Here is a 21,761-nt window from a genome sequence, read left to right as displayed (position 1 = left end):
ATCAAATTGGATGCGACAAAACTTTCATGAAAATTAAGAGAAACCTGAGCTCAGTGATCACCTACACCAAGAATCTTCCAAATCACTTTAAGCATATTTGCACTGCACAAGACATAATGTGGATTGCACAACACTGGTCACTATATTCTTCATTTCCAGTTAATACTTGTACAGCTGCTGTTATTGTGTATATATATATTTATTTATTTATTTATTTATATTTCTTCATACATTCTTATATAGTTCTATACTGTGTATTGTGTATTTTGTTGTACAGTTAATTTATTTTCAACTTTAATTTAATTTATATATTTTATCTTATTCTTTCCCAGTTAAATTTACCCTTCATTCTAATTTGTGTTGTACAGTTATTTCATTTTTAACCTTAATTTATATTTTATTCCTTCCTTATTTAAATTTACCCTTTTTAATTTTTCATATTTATTTCCTATCTTATTCATAGCCTTTTCCTTTTTTTTCCCTTTAGGTCACGAGCAGTTGTCTAAGCATTTCACTGCATATCGTACTGTGTATGACTGTGTACGTGACAAATAAAATTTGAATTTGATTTGAATCTAAGTGTAATAAGATCATGAAGGGGTAAATTTGTGTCCAAGAGGAGATTTAGAAAAACTCACCAGTTAATAATCTACTCTTCATGCAGGATAAATGCAGTTTCCAGTAATTCCCGTGAGCTCAGGCCTCAGACTTCTCTAAACAACGAGAGTGGGGAAAAACCTGCCTGCAGCTAAGTATGATGTCAGTGACAGAGGGATAGTGATAATATGGTCACAGCAGCCCAGAAGCACCTCCTACCTGTTGATCAAAACTTCTATTTGTGAGAGACAGCCAATCAAAACAAATTTCTCTTATAGGGAGAGAAGCAAGCTATATTTTTTCAGTAGTGAATAGTGCAAAGCTACTTTAGTAGAGTTCAAAGTAGCAAAAATGCAGAGATGGAAAGGAGCAGATTAGGTCCACTTCAGAATGGCTCATTCTCTTTTAGTCAGAGTCACTCAGAGCCTAAAATAGTTCCACGTTAGTTGATTTTTGTTAAAAACGAGCTTGTAGATGTCTCATATCTGCAACTGGATGTGAATTCAAACTACACAGTTTAAATTCACATTTCTGTTTGCACAGGTTTCAGAGACATGCATGTTAGGTTAATTTGTGTTTCTACAGTAGCTTGCAAAAGTATTCGGCCCCCTTGAATTTTCCCACATTTTGTCACATCACAGCCACAAACATGAATCAATTTTAATGGAATTCCACATGAAAGACCAACACAAAGTGGTGTACACGTGAGAAGTGGAACGAAAATCATACATGATTCCAAACATTTTTCACAAATAAATAACTGCAAAGTGGGGTGTGCGTAATTATTCAGCCTCCTGAGTCAATACTTTGTAGAACCACCTTTTGCTGCAATTACAGCTGCCAGTCTTTTAGGGCATGTCTCTACCAGCTTTGCACATCTAGAGACTGAAATCTTTGCCCATTCTTCTTTGCAAAACAGCTCCAGCTCAGATTAGATGGACAGCGTTTGTGAACAGCAGTTTTCAGATTTTGCCACATATTCTCGATTGGATTTAGATCTGGACTTTGACTGGGCCAGTCTAACACATGGATATGTTTTGTTTTAAACCATTCCATTGTTGCCCTGGCTTTATGTTTAGGGTCGTTGTCCTGCTGGAAGGTGAACCTCCGCCCCAGTCTCAAGTCTTTTGCAGAATCCAAGAGGTTTTCCTCCAAGATTGCCCTGTATTTGGCTCCATCCATCTTCCCATCAACTCTGACCAGCTTCCCTGTCCCTGCTGAAGAGAAGCACCCCCAGAGCATGATGCTGCCACCACCATATTTGACAGTGGGGATGGTGTGTTCAGAGTGATGTGCAGTGTTAGTTTCCCGCCACACATAGCGTTTTGCATTTTGGTCAAAAAGTTCCATTTTGGTCTCATCTGACCAGAGCACCTTCTTCCACATGTTTGCTGTGTCCCCCACATGGCTTGTGGCAAACTGCAAATGGGACTTCTTATGGTTTTCTGTTAACAATGGCTTTCTTCTTGCCGCTCTTCCATAAAGGCCAACTTTGTGCAGTGCACGACTAATAGTAGTCCTATGGACAGATTCCCCCAGCTGAGCTGTAGATCTCTGCAGCTCGTCCAGAGTCACCATGGGCCTCTTGGCTGCATTTCTGATCAGCCTTGTTCGGCCTGTGAGTTTAGGTGGACGGCCTTGTCTTGGTAGGTTTACAGTTGTGCCATACTTCTTCCATTTCTGAATGATCACTTGAACAGTGCTCCGTGGGATGTTCAAGGCTTGGGAAATCTTTTTGTAGCCTAAGCCTGCTTTAAATTTCTCAATAACTTTATCCCTGACCTGTCTGGTGTGTTCTTTGGACTTCATGGTGTTGTTGCTCCCAATATTCTCTTAGACAACCTCTGAGGCCGTCACAGGGCAGCTGTATTTGTACTGACCTTAGATTACACACAGGTGCACTCTATTTAGTCATTAGCACTCATCAGGTCTCTATGGTCTCTCTCAGTTGCCCATAGACATTGCTATGGGCAACTGACTGCACTCAGACCAAAGGGGGGCTGAATAATTACGCACACCCCACTTTGCAGTTATTTATTTGTAAAGAATGTTTGGAATCATGTAAATTGGCAGTAGGTATGAATGGTTGTCTGTCTCTGTGCGCCGGCCCGATGATGCACTGGTGCCCTGTCGAGGGATGACAGCTGGGACAGGCTATGCCCCGTGAGCCTGAATTGACAAAATTAGGTGTATGAATGATTTTGTGTCATTTATATTTCTTTTAAACCTAGTAATGTATTTATGTAAAACACATCAAACCTCCTCCTTTGTTGTTGTTCGTTTACTCCTTATGCTGCTTAAAGATAATCAATTTTAATAGCTATCAAATGATCTGCACTATGTGTCAAGCATCCAACAGTGAACTCAGAGTTCATTGTGACGAAGCACAATTTAATGACGTAATTTAAAAACACACCAATAAAACAGTGTGTTATCTGAGCTTATGTAGGTACTGTGCAGTGTTGATTCTTGTTTGTTTGGAAAAGCAGGACTCGAGCCAGGCCCTCTGCACAGGAACAGCCTGACTGTACTGACGCAGCAGATCCTGGAGCTCCTGGTTCGAACAAAACAAAGAGATAGTATTTAATTTACATCGTTTACAACCTAAAGAAATTTAATCTGCCTCAAGAAAATGCCTCCTAACTCTTTCCGCCCCACCTCGACAAATAAACATTACTGGAAAAGATTATGTATGTCAAACGTCAGATAAGCATCAGTGAGAGTTACCATGACACTAACCTGTGAGTGGATGTTGTTCTCCACCTCTGCTACTATGTGGGTGACATCCGGACTCATGATCTCCTCCTCATCTCCATCATAAGTGCACTTCAGCTAAGGAGGAGTTATAACATTATTTGAGCATCGTACCACACCTCTGTAGTTCGCAATTGTGGCTTTTAAGCTTTCGGGCTCTTTTCTCAACAAAACCACACAAACTGCCGCAGATGAAAGCACGCAGGAGACAGTAACTGTTAAAACACCAAGCTGTGGCAACCAGTATTAAAGGATATGTGATAAGATAGCGGGCCAGCCTCTTCCTCTCTGATGCAGGCAAGTTGTAGAAAAACACACGGACCCCGTTCATGAAACTAGGGAGGTCTGCAGGGCTCTGGAGTGTAGCCGAGGGCCCGGAGGTTGCAGAGTCGGTGTCATCAGAATTTTGCAACTGTAGCCCCGGGGAGGATGCTGAAGTGGATGTCTGGGGTATAGCTGTGTTCTTGACATTTCTGCTATGATAGTATCTGAAAGTTTGGTTAAGAGAAGATTACAGACATCACAACTACTACTACTGAGTCCATGCTCTGAAAGCACTAAAAGATACATGAATGTGGGGATGCCTCTGGAAGCAAGGTGCTTCCTGATGAGCCTCTCTGTGCCGTACCAGTTGAAACCTTTGGTAGCGTGACCGATACGTGGAAGATGAACACTTGCTTTGTGTGGGAAAAAGACAACAAGGGTTAGTGGCTGTTAGCAGTAGCCTCCTGCAGTCTTTACCATTGAAAGTATTTTAGTGCAGAGGGTTACAACAATAAGAAAACACTGTGGTGAATGAGAATTAAGTCAAGCCAATTTATTTGTAGCCCAGTATCACGTGTAAAGGTTCAAAGGACATGAGGAGAAATAATAATCAAGTCACAAAGAATTTAAGAGGCATAAAAAAAGAAGAGTATTTGCAATAAAGACCTATTGAGCCAAAGAGAGAAGAGAGGGAGAAAGAAAACAAACCTGGTTTGATAATGTGCACAGCTGTGCCTCGATTACTAAATGTAAGATTTAAGAAGCGTCTTTACGAGTTTCTTAAAGGTATCGGTTGATTTTGGGGCACAAACAGCAAAAGCAGCGAGTGCAAAGTCTTTTAATCAGTTCATCTAGCGTGCAACATAACTAGAGGAAATATAAATTCCCGCTTCATTGGTTGTTCTTCTGCAGTTGTGTTTGTAAGAATTTGTGCGTGCACACATCAGATGGCACACAGCACGTCCTGTAAATCCTGCCAATCAGGTCTTACAGTAATAACGCATCATTTTCAAGGTGTGTTATTACTGTAAGGTGTTCGGTTATTATTCGAACCTTTACAAGGGTTTATGTGAGCACTGCTGACTTGACTTTTTTCACAATTTCACCAGTCTCAGGCTACATGAAAACAAAAAAAAGACATTTCACACTTTTTTGTATTAAAATAGCATGAAATGCTTTACTGCACCCATGGTTCTTTTGGCCGCTTTGTAAATCTTCTTCAGGCCTTCATCCAGAGCACTCAGAAAGATCCCAGACAAGTTGTTGGCTTTGTCTCGCTGCTGTGCCACTATTAGGGCTAACTGGGTGACAGGAAGGAGATGGAAGCTGATCAACACATTATCTGATCACTGTTGCATGGCACTGAGTGCTGTTCCTCACAGCTTTGCAAGCCTGTCACCACACATTAACCCAAAGCAGGTATATCACACAACTGATCACTACTACTGCAAAGAAACAAAAAATATTGTGAAACAAGCATGTTTTTTAAGACATTCAGGGTGTTTTATGCAGCAGAGTTCTTCAACCAGAACCTACTTGATCTTGGCTGTTCAATCTGGACTGTTTGTCATTAATTGGGAACAGAAGCACACTTCCAAGATCCAAATCTGAAACAAATCATATTTAATTTTGTGACTCATTCTTTAGTCAGACCACCAAAGAAGAAATAAAATGCTTTTTTACTGTCAATCTTACCTTTCATCTTTCCAGCTAACTCATACTGCTTTCGCGGCTCGTCTGATCTCACCTCCAGTGCTGTAAACAGACCTCCTCTTCCCCACCGACCTGAGTCATCTACACAGGAATCACTACTTTGGTAAATAACACATGCCGTGGTTTGGTTTTCAAACTTATTGTGCCCAAGGGGCACCAAACACGAATTAAAAGCCACACCTGCATCATATCGTGGCAAAGTTACCATCTGACATGTTGCCAGTCGTTTTGGTTTGAACTGATAAATTAAGGTATTAATTAAGACTTTGCACGACATCAAAGTTTTCACACCAGGTTCTTTTACGCAATCCAACATTCAGTCCTGCTGCAACTGGTACAGATCTAGTTCTCTTTTGTGTAAGATAAATCTTTCTCTCTACAGAGGCCTGTTTGGCACCATGTTGGCATTAATCAGCTTCTCTAAGGTAGAAACCGTTGGTTAGGGTCTGCTCAACAGACTTTTTTTTTCTTTCCTATTTCCATTAGTGAGTCGTTCAGTAGTTCTTATTTGCTTTGCACAAGAAAATGATCAATTTTGTACTTTTTTGTTAACTTTTGCACTATAAGTCAGGGCTTTTAGTGTATCACACTGTAATAACAGGTAATTATCTAGTAGCCTCCTAAAACTGAGAGACTTAATGCTAAGGATGTGGTTACTGTGACTGACAGCTGTCCTGACAGTCTTATTCAGGTTCAACCTCTCCACTGTTGGTGTTTTTTGGAGGATTTTTAATCCAATGCACATCATATGTTTTACTCACCAGACCATATGAGGAGCTGAAGTTTGTGCTTTAATTCTGGTGAAAATAATTCTTGGTCTTAGCTTATTACTTAGCACCTGTACCTGTACCGAAAGGTGACATCATGTAATGTCCATATCCATCTATAGTTCCTACAAAGCGCACACTGAATTAAAAAAATTCTAATGTGTCAGTTTACGAAGTAACAAGAAAAATGGGGCACGTACCAACGCAGTGGACGATGATGGCGTCTCCCCGGGCAGTGTGAGGATGAGTAACATCCCCCAGAACGTAGTGGATATCCGTGCTGTCAGAGTCTGTGGAGCACATGCTGCTGCCATCCTCCTCTTCTTCCTCCTCTTCCTCACTGTCCACAGACGGCAGGCACCGAGATCTGTACCCACAGGACTCCCACCAGGCCATTCTGCACAACGAACCCACAAGTCAAATAAAGGGAAAAACTGTTTGTGCAAAAGAAGTCTCAGAATTGTTTTAAAAAAGCAAATAAACTAATAAATCTTTACTTTTTCTTGTATTTCTGCTCTTCCTGCTTCTTCTTCATCTCCTCCTGCATTTTGGCTCTCTTGGCTGCAGCCTCCTCCCTCCTCTGCCGCCTCAGCTCCAGCTCAGCCTCCGTGACAGGCTTCCTCTTCCTCGTTGGAATCCCAAGGGCTACCGACAGTGAAACCTGAGAACCCATCGAGAAAAATCACACTCATATAACGCTTGCAACACTGGGATTATCAGCGTAAGAAAACATGTGAGGCTGCTTTGTATCCATCCTTTAAGTAACACTGAAAGCCTGGGTTTTTGTGGTTGCTGGGATTTCCTGTAATATTCATTCAAATCAACCCACAGATAAAATTAAAGTCAATTAAATGTTGCTCAGTCCAGAGTATACATTTGATCCATTTTCCATTTTTTTATTTGTGCAGTTTAATTTCAGTTGAGATTTTATGAGTTTCAGTAATCGCTTTGGTATTTGGAGAATTTTGAGGTGGATAATATTTGTCAGGCGCAAAATGTAAGAAAGTAGAATTTATAATATAAACAAAGCTTTCTAACTGTTGACTGTCAGTCCTGCGGTGATCCCATTCTCAATAAACACATCTACCAATGTGACAGTGTTTGAATATTTAGCAAAGTTAACAAAAACTAGCTTAGTTAGTTTTCGTTAACTATAATGCTCTCGTTAGCGATGTTAAAGCTACAGCTCCTCCAGAGTTAACAACCCGGTCCCATAGGAGCTACAACACTGAGTGTGGTAGGGAAAAAACCCAAGGCAACAAGAATCTTGTGATTAAAATAGGTTTTAACTGGTATTCACTTTTGATAACATTAAAAAAAGGCTGACAGCTGAAGGAAAAATTGTGACATGTAATGGTGAAATATGACCGAGGACCAAAGACAGCCTGCGGAACGTTTCAATCACCTGCAACATCCTGAAAGGAAGAGATAACAATCCATCCAACAATAATAAAAGAGGCAGCATTATTATGAGAAATCGACAACAAGTCTGAACTACTTCTTCACCTGAATTCAAAGCAATGACCTTCATAGATGTGCCTGTGAAGTTTTTAGTCAGCTACTTTAAAAATATACTTTCTATTGTTGTCTCTGATTACATTAATCAGGAACATCCGGAACAAATGGTTTCGCAGACCGCAGATGTGTACTACAAAGCAGGATTTGAACGTATCCAGGTAACTTGGCGGTTAAGTTCTTGTGTACATTTCCATGATAACATATGCTGCAGACCTAAACTGCTCTGCAGCGGTTTATGACTGGAGATCAAAAGGTACAAAATTATCGCCTACTGACCAATCAGTTCTCTAGGAAACAGCTTGGCTGTTCCTGGAAGGTCTTTTGGACCACTGTGCACAGGCAGTAGTAGTTCTAATGGCACCGAAAGTCTGCCTTTTCCTGATTAGCAACACAAGTTGACTTCACATGGATTCAACCATTCCTTTGATTTTGGTCCTTATTGACATGACGGCATCACACAGTTGCGGGTTTGCCGGTTGCACATCCATGCTATGATTCTCCTGTTTCACTACATCCCAAAGGCGGTCTGCAGAAGATGAGTACATTGTGGTCATGAAGGGATGGACCTTGTCAGTGACAACACTCAGGTAGGCCATGCTGTTTAAATGATGTTCAGCTGGTACTTAGGGGCCCAAAGCACGCCATTACACCACCAGCCTGCACCTCTATCGTTACGCCCACATGTTGTGGTAGCGACGAGGACACGAGCAAAAAGCAAAACTAGAAAAAAGTCTGTCAGGACCGAACTGATTGATGTCCCCAACATCTTACAGACTGTGTTACACTGTGATCATCACAGTGTTCCCTTCATTTTTCATGGGGGTGGATGTGTCCTCCGTCCAAGTGTTCCTCGTCTGCTAATTAACTTTAAACTGCAGAGCCACGATGAGTCTAACATGGCTAATTTCTTTTAAGTTTTCAGCATTCTGTCTATACATAACTAACCTCATGTGGGATGCATGTCCTTACAAAGATAATTCTGTTTTAATTTAAAGTCGGGGCGTCTTACTCCAGTTTTGTGTCGCAGAGCTCGTCCCTCTCCTGCTGCTCTCTGAAACCCGGTCAGCTGCTCCTCCAACAAACGATCAAAGCTCTTCTGGTCCTCAGAGCTGGGGTCCTTACTGTAGTCTTTCCCCTCAAAGAAGTACAGGTGGTCTAAAGGAGCAGAGGGGACAGAGGTTTGAGATAATCATCACAAAGAGAGAAAAGACTATGTCGGCTGTGATGAAGCACAGAGGAGGTCAAAATCTGCATGTAAACTAACAGGCTCCTGGCTTCTTTAAAGGCTTTTAATGGAGGTGTCAAACTTAAGGGACACGAGAGAAATGAGAATCACATCGGGGGCAAGACATATTTAGTTTGTCCTGCTTTCATTTTGTCAAAAGCCCATTTTTCTCTACTTAAACTTATCTCGTTGCCCGTGAGGAAAATTTTATGGAATCATCTAATTTATTGGGATGAAATTTGCTGCACATTACACCCGAAACACTTTCTCAGAAAAATCATCTTCTTAATGGCCTCCCTGACTTTCATTTCCTGTGCTGCGGTGAGACTTCCTTTTACAGAGTCGTCACTTTGAGATGGGTTCAAACTTATTTTGCTCTAGATTTGTGTCTTTTTGACGGAGCACCTTCCCGCCCCTCTTTGCTGTCCATGACTCAGTATCTCTGCTGGTGTTTGAATTCAAAATGATGATACAAATTATATCATTTAAAAACAGCCGTCATTTTATGACACATCAGTAAACAGGCCTTTCTTCATGGTAAAAAAAAAAGAAAAAAAAAGTACCCACTCATTGCCAGTTATGCCATGCTGTGTTAGTTAGCTGTTAGGCTTCAGCTGTATGAGGGGGGGATGACTGGTTTTAATATATAATATAAAAATAATCTAGTTCTTGGAAGGTCTTCAGGTTGAGTTGTAACGCCTTGATTCTTTACCTTTTCAGACATTCTGCCGTAGATTTGCTGCTGTGTTTGAGATCATTGTCCTTCTGCATGACCCAGCTTCGGTCAGGCAGCCAGCCTCATATTTGACTCTAGAATACTTTGTTATACAGAGGAGTTCATGGACGAGTCACTGACTGCAATGTTCCCTGATGCTGTGGCTGCAAAACGAGCCCGGATCATCATGCCTCCGCCACGATTGACAGCATGCAATAGGTATTTGTGACAAACATGGCGCCGTGCATTATGCCAAACACCTCCAATTGGGTGTCTTCAGTCAAAAGATGTTGTTGCCCAAGTCTTGTGGTTTGGGCTGATGCAGGTTTGCAAACCTAAGCTGTGATGCCGTAGAGAGAAGATGTTTTCTCCTGGTAATCCTTCCAGGATTCTTCCATGTTTTTCTAACTGTACTGTCATGAACTTTAACATTTAACATGCTAACTGAGGCCTGTAGAGTCTCAGATGCCACTCCAAGGTTTTTTTGCAGTTTCTTTGAGCCTTGCACTGTCTGACTTCAAGGTGAATTTACTGGGACATCCACTCCTGGAAAGGCTGTGGCATTGTGTTAACACACACCTCAATATACCACAACAGAAAACTGGTAAAATCTCTGCTTTTATACTACATTCGATAAGCAGCACCTGGCTGCAATGTACCCTTTTAATCCCTATGGAAGAAGTAAGGTTGTTTTTACCTTTTTTATTTTTATAGGACTGTATTTGAACACTTATCTGTCTTACTCTCAATGTGATTCTCATTTTCTCTTGCAGCCCTATGTGAAACTAAATTTGTCACTCCTGACCTAAAGTGATTTGCAGATTTCCTCTGTTTTCTTTGCAACCTCTAGTGATGAGCCCAAGAGAAGCAATCTTGGGTGTTTTCTCCTCTGTGGTTTGCAGTTCAAGAACCAAAAGTAAGACGGAGTCGCTTACATGCAGGAACAACATGTTCGCTATACCACACCAGTTACATTATATTAGTAGTTTTTGAAATTCGCACACTAAGAATAGCCCATAGTGATTTGAGATTTCAACATGTACACTATAATGAAACATACTCTGCCCGTCAGCTTCAGATCCTTTCCCTTCATCATCCTCTTCATTTTCTTCATGCTGGGAGTAGTCCTCATCATCCACCCAATGACCATTATGTGACAGGCCAAGGATCTTCTCCAGTTTCACATCTTGTATGGAGCTCTCATCAGATGACAAAAGCTTATCAATGCCAAACTTCAAGATCTCGCTTAGCTGTGCCGAAGAGGAAATGTGAGCAGAGGAGGTGAAAACTGGAGAGGTTTTCATACAAAGCGGACACACAGTAAACTGAGCACTGAAGGATTCAGAGATTATCAGGGATTATCCTGCAGTGATAGAATTTATTTTCAGTGATTTAAAGCTCACAAACCTGCAGCCCTCCTGCAGCTGACTGAGCTTGATCCAGTAAAGAGAAGCGGCCTTCTTCAATAACAGTGTTGGTGAGCTGCAACTTGGACACAGCGCGAGAGTACATGATCTCCTCCACAGTGTCTCGTGCCAGGAGGCGGATCACTTTCACAGGCCTGTAGGAAATCATTCAAATATTGAACCCCAACATCACATTGAACTTCCATTAAGTTGAGAATTGTTAAATTCATAGAGTAAAGCTCAAGCTACCCATAATCAATCAGTCAATTAATCTTTACTTTTATAGCTCATTTCCTGTAGATTACTGCAAAGTGCTTCACAGACGACTGACATGCAGATATTAATACAATAGAAAATGTAATAAAAATAGACTAAAAGTTAGGTGAATCAAACTGAAAGGATAAACGTATATAAATTCAACTGCAGCAGTCTGAGACTGTAAATGTAGGTACATATACAGTGGTTGGAGATCTATTAACCAATCATGTCTGAGATTTGATTACATACAGTCTATGTGGCGCAAAAGAGAGTCTACATTTGCTGAAATTCACGATAAGTATGGGTTATTATCTAGCCTTGTTCTGAAACAAATTTACAGTCATTACGGACGTAAACAGATCTCTTGGACCTGATATCTACTGGCTAAGTCAGAGCCGAGTATGGCAGCCAAGTCAGCAGTCTAGCTGACTGATGCCAGACTGACAGTGTCATGCCAAGGCAGTGTTGGTATACAGCAAACACCCCCACAATGTTAAGGAGAACAACCGACTAATACTACCTTAAAACATGAAAGTCTGTTAGTCCAGAACACTTCAAAAACCTTTCAAGTTCAGTCACAAAAGCCATCAAAGGGGACATGAAACGCAACACATATAAAGGCTAATTTACATTTTATTTTAAAAAGTGACAGATTTTTTATTGTTGTTTTGTCCATGGCACGCATCGGCCTACTTTTCCTACAGACATACTGTTAGGATATCCAATCGTGCTTCAGTAAGAAACACAGTTATGTTTGTGGTGTGCATGTAGTGCTGTTATGTTGTAAACTGGATGTGCTCGTGGGAAAAGAAAGATTTTTTTACTGCATAAAATAGTTTTGATCGCATCAGCTGACTGCGCCCCTTACTTGGCCAGACGAGGAAAAATGTGAGTTTCTAACACCAGCTTGTCGGTCCGGTGAATCACCTCACACCTGGATCAAACAGGCTCTCCTCCACCTCCACGCAGTCCTCATTTATAAAGTGCGTAACAAACCCGAATATTACGGCTAACAGCTCGATTTTCCCCCTTGAGTGCAGCTAGCCAAACAGCGGGGAGCCAGATACTGCTAACGAGACGGAGAGTGAAAGTAAACAACGTAACATAAAACTCATTGTAGCAACACAAAAATGACCCCTTTAGACTGATTTTTAGTTGTTTTTATTTTTAGTCTCCTTGCTCTTCTTGGAGTTATCGGTTCTGTCACTAGTTAGCTAACAGAAACTAATGTAAGTTTATTAGCTGCAACCAACCAACCGGTTAACGTCATTTACTGACAGAAGATGGTGTTAAAGATGTTTAACTTTAGGTATTTATTTCTTAAATCCAGTTTCACAGACAGTGTTACATCTATGTCAGTTGAGAGTAGGTCTCAGTGTTATAAATAACCTTTATATGTGTAGTGTTTCATGTCCCCTTTAATGAAGACCACCACAAGAGAAAAAGACATGAAGACCAAGTAGATCATTTAATCGAAACTTAGGCTACGTTCATACTGCAGGTCTTAATGCTCAAATCCAATTTTTGGATCAAATCCGATTTTTTTGTCTGCTTGTTCACACTACAAATAAAACGCATGCGCAAAAGAAGACGTCACACACAACGCGCTCTGTTTAGACCCAGACCAAACAGTGTTATTTGACTGATGGCTGTTAATATAAAGACTTGTTTCGGACTTTACATTTCCCAATTTTGCTTTAAGTTATCAAGTTATTTAGATATGGCCTAATAATGATCCTTATTGCGGTTTTAGAGAGGAGCGGTACTTCAAAGGATAGTTGCAGATTTCTGTCAGAATCTGCAGATTATACAGTACAAATAAAATGTTCACGTTTCTCCAACGTTGTCTTCCAAACAGTTTCACTGGATGGCCAGGAAGCGTTCGCGATGTCTTCTTGGGCGCTGATATTTGGCGTCTGTCTTGTGTCAGTGACGTAGAAGACTGATTTAATGCGACGTGACCGTTCAAACAGCAGTCGCTTTCTAAAACATCAGATATGTATCGGATTCAGTACCACATACGAAAGTGACCCAGATCGGATTTGAAAATATCAGATTTGTGCTGTTCACACTGTCACACCATGATCGGATATGGGTCGCAAAGGGTCAAAAAAGTCGGATTTGATGCACATTCGCCTGAAGTTCATGGTGAAACCACTCTTAAGGTCAGCTGTTGGAGGTGTAGTGTGATGTGTTGCGACTTGCAGATATGTGCAAAATATTATAATATGTAAAATATTCGAATAACTAACAACAGATCATATCTTTCTCTCCGAACTCATCTCGTTCTTTGCCAGTATGCCCCTCTCCCATCAGCCGTATTTGTACCTCACCTCTGAATGCTCTACCTGTTGATCCCCACCCTGCACCTGATTTTTTGCAACGTATCCTACAAATATTTTAAAAGCTATATATTTCTTTAAAAGAAATATAGAGTTTCTGTCTAACCAGAGGACAAAGGGTTATATAAATATTGAAACAACATAACACATAATCTTTAATAAGAAGCTAAATGGAGACAGCGACAACCACTAAGTTTTAAGGTGGAATATTTTCTCGCTTGTTGTGAACAGATCAGTATATCAACGTGACACCTCTAACAATTCATTCGATTTTAAGCTGGTCTCTGCATAATACACGAACTGCACTGCCTGAACTGGTCCGGTTATTTCAACAACAGTTACTGCATGAAAGAAAAACAAAAGGGGAGCTCTGCACTCATACTACAGTCATGATACTACAGCAACATTAAAAAAAGGCTGACAGCTGAAGGAAAAATTGTGACATGTAATGGTGAAATATGACCGAGGACCAAAGACAGCCTGCGGAACGTTTCAATCACCTGCAACATCCTGAAAGGAAGAGATAACAATCCATCCAACAATAATAAAAGAGGCAGCATTATTATGAGAAATCGACAACAAGTCTTAACTACTTCTTCACCTGAATTCAAAGCAATGACCTTCATAGATGTGCCTGTGAAGTTTTTAGTCAGCTACTTTAAAAAATATACTTTCTATTGTTGTCTCTGATTACATTAATCAGGAACATCCGGAACAAATGGTTTCGCAGACCGCAGATGTGTACTACAAAGCAGGATTTGAACGTATCCAGGTAACTTGGCGGTTAAGTTCTTGTGTACATTGCCATGATAACATATGCTGCAGACCTAAACTGCTCTGCAGCGGTTTATGACTGGAGATCAAAAGGTACAAAATTATCGCCTACTGACCAATCAGTTCTCTAGGAAACAGCTTGGCTGTTCCTGGAAGGTCTTTTGGACCACTGTGCACAGGCAGTAGTAGTTCTAATGGCACCGAAAGTCTGCCTTTTCCTGATTAGCAACACAAGTTGACTTCACATGGATTCAACCATTCCTTTGATTTTGGTCCTTATTGACATGACGGCATCACACAGTTGCGGGTTTGCCGGTTGCACATCCATGCTATGATTCTCCTGTTTCACTACATCCCAAAGGCGGTCTGCAGAAGATGAGTACATTGTGGTCATGAAGGGATGGACCTTGTCAGTGACAACACTCAGGTAGGCCATGCTGTTTAAATGATGTGATCGGATATGGGTCGCAAAGGGTCAAAAAAGTCGGATTTGATGCGCATTCGCCTGAAGTTCATGGTGAAACCACTCTTAAGGTCAGCTGTTGGAGGTGTAGTGTGATGTGTTGCGACTTGCAGATATGTGCAAAATATTATAATATGTAAAATATTCGAATAACTAACAACAGATCATATCTTTCTCTCCGAACTCATCTCGTTCTTTGCCAGTATGCCCCTCTCCATCAGCCGTATTTGTACCTCACCTCTGAATGCTCTACCTGTTGATCCCCACCCTGCACCTGATTTTTTGCAACGTATCCTACAAATATTTTAAAAGCTATATATTTCTTTAAAAGAAATATAGAGTTTCTGTCTAACCAGAGGACAAAGGGTTATATAAATATTGAAACAACATAACACATAATCTTTAATAAGAAGCTAAATGGAGACAGCGACAACCACTAAGTTTTAAGGTGGAATATTTTCTCGCTTGTTGTGAACAGATCAGTATATCAACGTGACACCTCTAACAATTCATTCGATTTTAAGCTGGTCTCTGCATAATACACGAACTGCACTGCCTGAACTGGTCCGGTTATTTCAACAACAGTTACTGCATGAAAGAAAAACAAAAGGGGAGCTCTGCACTCATACTACAGTCATGATACTACAGCAAGACTTAACAAGTTCAATGAAAATTCAATTGTTTTTCTTAATAATGAGCCAAAACACACTTTCAGGCCTGCCACTCACAATCATCCACCCTAAACCCAACGGAAATGGTTTCAGGTGAGCTGGACCACAGAGTAAAAGTAAAGCAGCCAAGGACAGCTCAGGAGGTGCAGGAATTCTTTCAACGAGAACCTCCTGGCAATGCCCTCATGTTGCTGGTTGTGAAATGATGAGTGTGCAACATAATCTTGGCTTGTTTAACTTGTTTTTACGACATAAATCAAAAGATATCGCAGACATTGTTCCCCAGCATGGGAAAAAATAAAAATATGGAAAAACACTACCAAAGTAAGTGTTAACATTTTTGTCTCGCTCTGCTGCATCAATTTTGTTGCTTTCTGTAAGCATCCCTATGAAGCCTTATTGATGTGCAATAGCTAGGTTGCATGCAGGGAGTACTCTTTCACACCTAACTAGAGATAAGCCTAATGAGATAGTTATTTTCTTCAGCAAAACAGGACATCGTGCAGAAGTTTTCACCACTTCTTTGTGCTGTCAATGCTGCACGTCCCTTTGCGAAACGGTGCGACTTTCAGGACACCTAAATGAAATACCGATTGGATCCTGCTTGGAATCATTTCTCGTATGCTTCACCTGTTCTGACCAATCCGGTGGCTGCGTGCGGCAGCCTGCAAGTCATTTTGAGGGTTGAAGTCACTATCCACAAAAATGACAGTGTCAGCAGCTGTCAGGTTCATCCCTACTCCCCCTGCAAAGACAGAGGGAAAGAACAAAAACTGAAAATTGTGGCTCTCGATTTTTGTGCACGCAATAAAGAAACAGTAGGATTGGTGCATTTACTGTAAACAGGTTAAAGAAAATCATAATCTGTGACAGGAAACATGCTGGCCTTATTTACACAGGCGTTTCATTCTGCTGCAGCTCTTATCTCCTGTCATCACTCCCCTTTCCTCTCTCAGCCACTTCTGTGTTAGAAAGTCAGCTCAAGCTGAGCTTGCAGGCTTGTCTGCATATCTGAATCTACAGCAGAGTTCACAGAAGTGTTATCTTAAAAATTGCCACAGTCTTGTTTGTGAAATGCACTCTCAGCACTTTTGGCATCTAAAATGTCTACAGTAGAAGGGGTTACTGCTTCCCCTTTTCATATGCCTAGTTCCCAATCATAACCAGTGGGGTGCGTGATAGCGGATCATATGATGACTTTCTATCCCTATTTAGGTTTGGGTTTTTTTTAGCAGGAACCAGGATCTCTTTCAGGATCGTCTTTGACCGATCTACTATTTAGGTTTTGTCTACCCGTTTCTTGCCCATGCAGGTGAGGCTGAGAGCGCAGAAGTATTTGGTATTGAGTAGCAGGGGAGGGAAGAGGTGGTAGCTTGCTCTGAAGCTGCATTTTGTAAACAAATGCCAGCTTTTTTCCACATCCTCCTGCCTAAAGACCTGCTTCTTAAACATCCCTCTGAAATTTTCTGTGGCTAACCAATAACAGCCACTTCTTGTATGGGCTCTCCATGTGACATTTACCAGTGAGTTATATTAGTTATGTTGCAGTAAAATGAAAAAGCAAAAGATCCAGACATTTGTCTGAAGAATATCTTAAATAGAACCTATTCTGTCCCAGCTCTGCATTTCCATTCTTCTACTAGAACAGCTCTGCACGAGTTCAAAATGCAGCCCCTCAGTTCATCCTCTGACTGAAACAAGTAATTTTAGGTCCTCCACCTTTTTTCTGATTGCCGACAGCAGCTGGGTGGGGCTCCGGTGCCTCTGATGACCATATTAGGAATATCTGCACTCATTGAGTGAAAAAAAGGGTTTTAAAAAAGGAAAAAAAGGAGAACCTGACTGAAACTGAACATTTAGATCAGTCGGAAGTCTGCGCTATTGACTCACAGGAATTACTTGAATAGACTTCATTACTTGAAACGGTTTAACATGAGTTTATATATAAGTATATCAAAGAAAATACTACACCAGGGCTTTATTTACCGGCTTTAGTGCTGAGCAGAAAGACGAAGACATCTTTGCTGCTGAAGTTTTTCACTGCTAGGTTTCGTTCCTCCCCTCGGACTGACCCATCCAGACGTTCGTAGCTGTAACCTGAACAGAAAAGCTGAATTCAGCATTTATTTATAACTAAGAATAAATCAAATGGTTTTCAAGTTTGCCATTATGAAGAATGAGAATAATTACTAATTAATTCATGCCATTAAGAACAATTAATAGTAAGTCAATGAACAATAACCCCTCATGTTCACTCTCACTCACCTCTGTACTCCATGTAGTCCTGGAGAATATCGAGCATCCTCGTCATCTGAGAGAACAGCAGGATCCGATGGCCCCTTCAACCACAGATATGAAAACACAAATATTGTAAGACTCAATTTAAAGACGAATATGTGACTTAGAATATCACAGCATTACAGCAATGCCGCACTAAACCACCAGGTGGAGCCAAATAACACATCAGCAAACCCTTTGTGGAGGAATGTCAGCATGCTGTCCAAAAGACAAAGTTTTCCACTGGCTTCAATGAGATGTTCCCCCATCTCAAATGGCTCTGGCTCAACTCCTATCCAAGAAACAGACACACAAACATAGAATGTAATGGAAGCGGCTTTATCCTGTCCCACTGAAAACACACCTACGCCTCAGGTCTTTCCTGTAGCAGAGAGAACTAAAGCCAGTCTTTTTTACATCATCACTCTGCACCTCTCACCGTCAAACAGATAAGGGTGGTCAACACACTTCCTCAGGTTCATCAAGATGTTCAGCAACCGAGTTTTGCTGCCTTGGTCATTTCCAAAAGCCTCTGAAAGAAGAGTTTTAGAAGCAGATTGAATTTACAAATGACTGATGCCACTAAACAGATACTATTAGAACTATTATTTCCACTTGGCACCTTTAAAAACAGCCTACAAAGTGGAAAAAGCCAAAATCAAACAACAACAAAATCAGTGTAAAGTTATAAGACATGAAACAAGGACATAAGGACATAACAAAATGCCTTTGTTATGAGTTTTTGGTGGTTCTCAAATGTAACTTAACACCCGAGTGTTTCTTAGATGTAGACTAGTTGGTTAGTCTCATTTTTGTTCCTCGTTTAGTTGACTGAGAAATTAGTTGCCAGGAACATCCCTAGTAAAACTAGTAAACTAATAATAAAAGCTATGAAGCAACCATGAGAGCTCAGAATATTCGTGCCTTGATCACCTTCAGGTTTATTCATCGACTTTGGAACAGACAAAAAAATAGCACATTTCTCCTACACAGCTGGAGACCAGACCCAGAAGTTCTTTAAGGTGATGAGTAAAACCTTAAAACCAACTCTAAAATAGAGAGAACTGATAGAGAGAAGTCAGGATTTAGTGTCTGTTATGCCAACTGTAAAAATCAGTGATAAGCTGAGCTGGTGCTTTCTTGCTAATGCTATAAGTAAAGAGGCAGGGTAAGTACTGCAGAGAAAATGCATTTATAAATGACACAGCACACCATAGCGCCCAAGTCTCACCCAGATCCTTCATCAGAACAGCTTTGTAGTATTTCTTCTGCAGAGCGGACATGCCGTGATAAACCACCAGCTCGGTTTTCTTGGGCAGATCGACGGCCACCTGAGACTTGACTCTACGGAGCAGGAAGGGCTCCAGGATGCTTTGGAGCTCAGCAGCTATAAAAGTAATAAGATTCATGGTTAGCGTTCCTACAGTGCATTACTGTACTCCACTTTTTCGTGACCAATATTCACCCATTATATTTCAAAACATTTATTTGGATATGGAGAGACGCATGGACTCAGAAATAACACTGAATGTAAGCTATGCTTTGTTATGCTATAATTATGTATCGTACCCAACGCAGGCTGACTTTGTACATCAGAGTAAGAGTTGACAAAGCTGTCTGTGTCTTCTGGTATAAAGATATTGGGCTGGATGAAGCTCAGCAGGGAGTAGAGCTCCTGCAGGTTGTTCTGAATGGGAGTCCCTGTCAGCAAGACTCTGAATCCCACGAAAAACTACAAGAGAAGAACACAAACAAACTGATTTAAGAGGTCAAGGGAAAGACAATGAAGAAATCTGCCCAAACCAGGTGTTGCTTAGTACCTCTGTCAAAGTTTTGTGCAACAGCGAGTTTTGATTCTTCAACCTGTGAGCTTCATCAACCACAAGCACCTTCCACTTCCACCTGAGGAAGAGATCAGGGAAATATCAGCACATGAAAACTTTGTTCTCAGTGAACAAACCTTTAAAGACCATTATTCTCTTCCTTTTCTTCTGTCACATATAATTTGATACAAAGGTGGATTGCTTATATTAAAAATGGCTCACGTTTAAAAGAATGACCCCTCTCTAATAATCTCTGTAGATTACTACAGACACACAGGCTTCAGACTAATATTAAAGCTTTGTTTGTGACAGTTTTTTCTAGTCTTGGTTTTGTAGTGTGGCTAGAATAACATGATCATCTCAGGCATACAGGTCGCTAACCTAGATAACTACAGTTTAAGCCGATCTTACTGGGTGAAGGCCGGGAAGAGCCGACACAGAGCGACCTAAAAGCAATATCTCTGTTGGTACTGGTCCTTTTTTCTGTCACCTCTTGCTTAAAACTATATAAACTTGTATTAGGACCCCACAGTTAAATTTTCCTCACAGTACATTGCTTCCAGAGTAGTTTATGTAGATCAAGAATAAGTACAAACTCACCGTTTCAAGAATGAAGCATCTTTGAGACACAGCTGGAAATAACAGGTAAAAAAAAAATATATATATATATATATATATATCAGTTTTAACAAAGGTGAAACCTTATCCTGTTTTGTTTTCACTTAATAGCCTCCGACCTCATATGTAGTGAGAAGAACATGGAAGTCCTGAGAGTTCGCCTCCTGCTGGATCTCTGTCCGCCTTTCTTTGTCTCCTTTGTAAACCAGGGCCGTCAGTGAGGGAGCGAAGCTGAAAGCGAGGCACACACAGGTTTACAGACAGCGCTAAAAGCACATTATCAAATGAAATGCAATTACTGATTAATGTAGCTCCACCTTTCCAACTCATTCCTCCAGTTCTCCAGGACAGAGAGTGGGCTCAGCACCAGAAATGGTCCTTTCTTCCTGAGAGCCCCTGACATGTACACCAGCAGAGAGATTGTCTGAAGGGATACATGATGACCAGGACACCGTTAGAACATGTAAATAATAAGCCATATATAAAGCAGCCCCCAAATGGTCAGATTCATGAGTGTGTGACACATAAGGGGAAAACTTCTCATTCAATTGAAGCAAAGTGTGTAATTTGTCTAACAAGCCACTTGGAAACCAAGAATCTCTCTTCAGAGAAACATTGCTTAACTTTGAAGAGCACTGGCTCTGATCCAGTGTATGCTAATGTTATAAAGGTGTAAGCCTATGGAGTAGAAAAACTGCATTAAAATAAATGTAATTATAGTAATTATACAAATGTCACGTTAGGTCCAAGTGACAGAAAAGTGCTATAAAAAATATAACGAAAGGCACAATTGATATGTCACATGGCACTGAGGCTTTTTAGAATCAACTTCTGGGCACCCCCAGTGTAACAGATGCTCCAAGCCTCACCGCCTATATAAAAACTGTCCAGCCATGCCAGGGCTCTGGATTACAGGTAAACAGATGATGTCATACCTGGCAGGTTTTACCCAAGCCCATCTCGTCTCCTAAGATGCATCCCTGCTGGTTCTTCAGGCACTGAGTTAACCAGTGCACCCCGTCCAGCTGGTAGGGTCTCAGCTGTATCCCTGTGAGGAGAAAGATCATCACCGCTGGAGCACGTTTAATATAATCTCTGAAAATTACATGTAGGACGGCGCTGAAAGTGTATTAATCTGCTCTAAGTGCGTTTAGTTTGTATCCACAGAAAACGCCATGTCACTGTGAATGAGTGAAGACAGCCTGAAGTTTGTATGTACTTTGCAGGTCAGTCGTCCAGGTTAAAAATAGCCTTTCTACCTCTCAATCCCCATTTCTTCAGGTCACTTTGAGCAACATCCGCCTTCTTTTTCTCCGCGATGCTGTTTTTTATTCTCACCAAAATGTCCGACATGTTTGCTGACCGGCAGGACTATAATTTATACGAAAGACGACTTTATCGGAGACATGTACAGACATGCGAGTTCCCACTGTTGTTTTCATGCAGTTTATGCTTCCTGACTGGGTCACGTGACGCTACGGAAAGGCGCGCGGTTTTTTAAACTTCGCCAAAAGTTTGTTTTCTTTCTTGAGCAACGCTCATTTCTTTATATTTTGCTAGGAAAACGGGAAATATA

The 21,761-nt window shown here is 40.9% G+C and overlaps 1 protein-coding gene across 1 annotated transcript; it reads right to left on the bottom strand.

Annotated features, from left to right (window-relative positions):
* Window positions 1–1,243: 1,243 nt before the first annotated feature.
* Window positions 1,244–21,644, bottom strand: chd1l (chromodomain helicase DNA binding protein 1-like). Its single transcript, XM_080879109.1, has 25 exons — window positions 21,445–21,644; window positions 21,121–21,233; window positions 20,503–20,609; window positions 20,305–20,416; window positions 20,168–20,199; window positions 19,565–19,646; window positions 19,314–19,476; window positions 18,976–19,131; window positions 18,184–18,276; window positions 17,940–18,036; window positions 17,733–17,806; window positions 17,454–17,564; window positions 16,098–16,212; window positions 10,961–11,114; window positions 10,614–10,803; window positions 8,623–8,768; window positions 6,593–6,756; window positions 6,296–6,492; window positions 5,311–5,409; window positions 5,152–5,222; window positions 4,802–4,916; window positions 3,920–4,028; window positions 3,612–3,839; window positions 3,337–3,421; window positions 1,244–3,151 (listed from the first exon to the last, which is right to left on the bottom strand). Exons 1-25 carry the CDS (start codon window positions 21,536–21,538, stop codon window positions 3,029–3,031), a joined length of 3,030 nt encoding a protein of 1,009 aa, XP_080735235.1. The 5' UTR covers window positions 21,539–21,644; the 3' UTR covers window positions 1,244–3,028.
* Window positions 21,645–21,761: the final 117 nt, after the last annotated feature.

This window comes from Rhamphochromis sp. 'chilingali' (genome assembly GCF_963969265.1).
Source record: "Rhamphochromis sp. 'chilingali' genome assembly, chromosome: 3".
Taxonomy (NCBI): Eukaryota; Metazoa; Chordata; class Actinopteri; order Cichliformes; family Cichlidae; genus Rhamphochromis; species Rhamphochromis sp. 'chilingali'.
The sequence above is the reverse complement of the archived record's forward strand: the minus strand, read 5'-3'. Positions and strand labels throughout refer to the sequence as shown.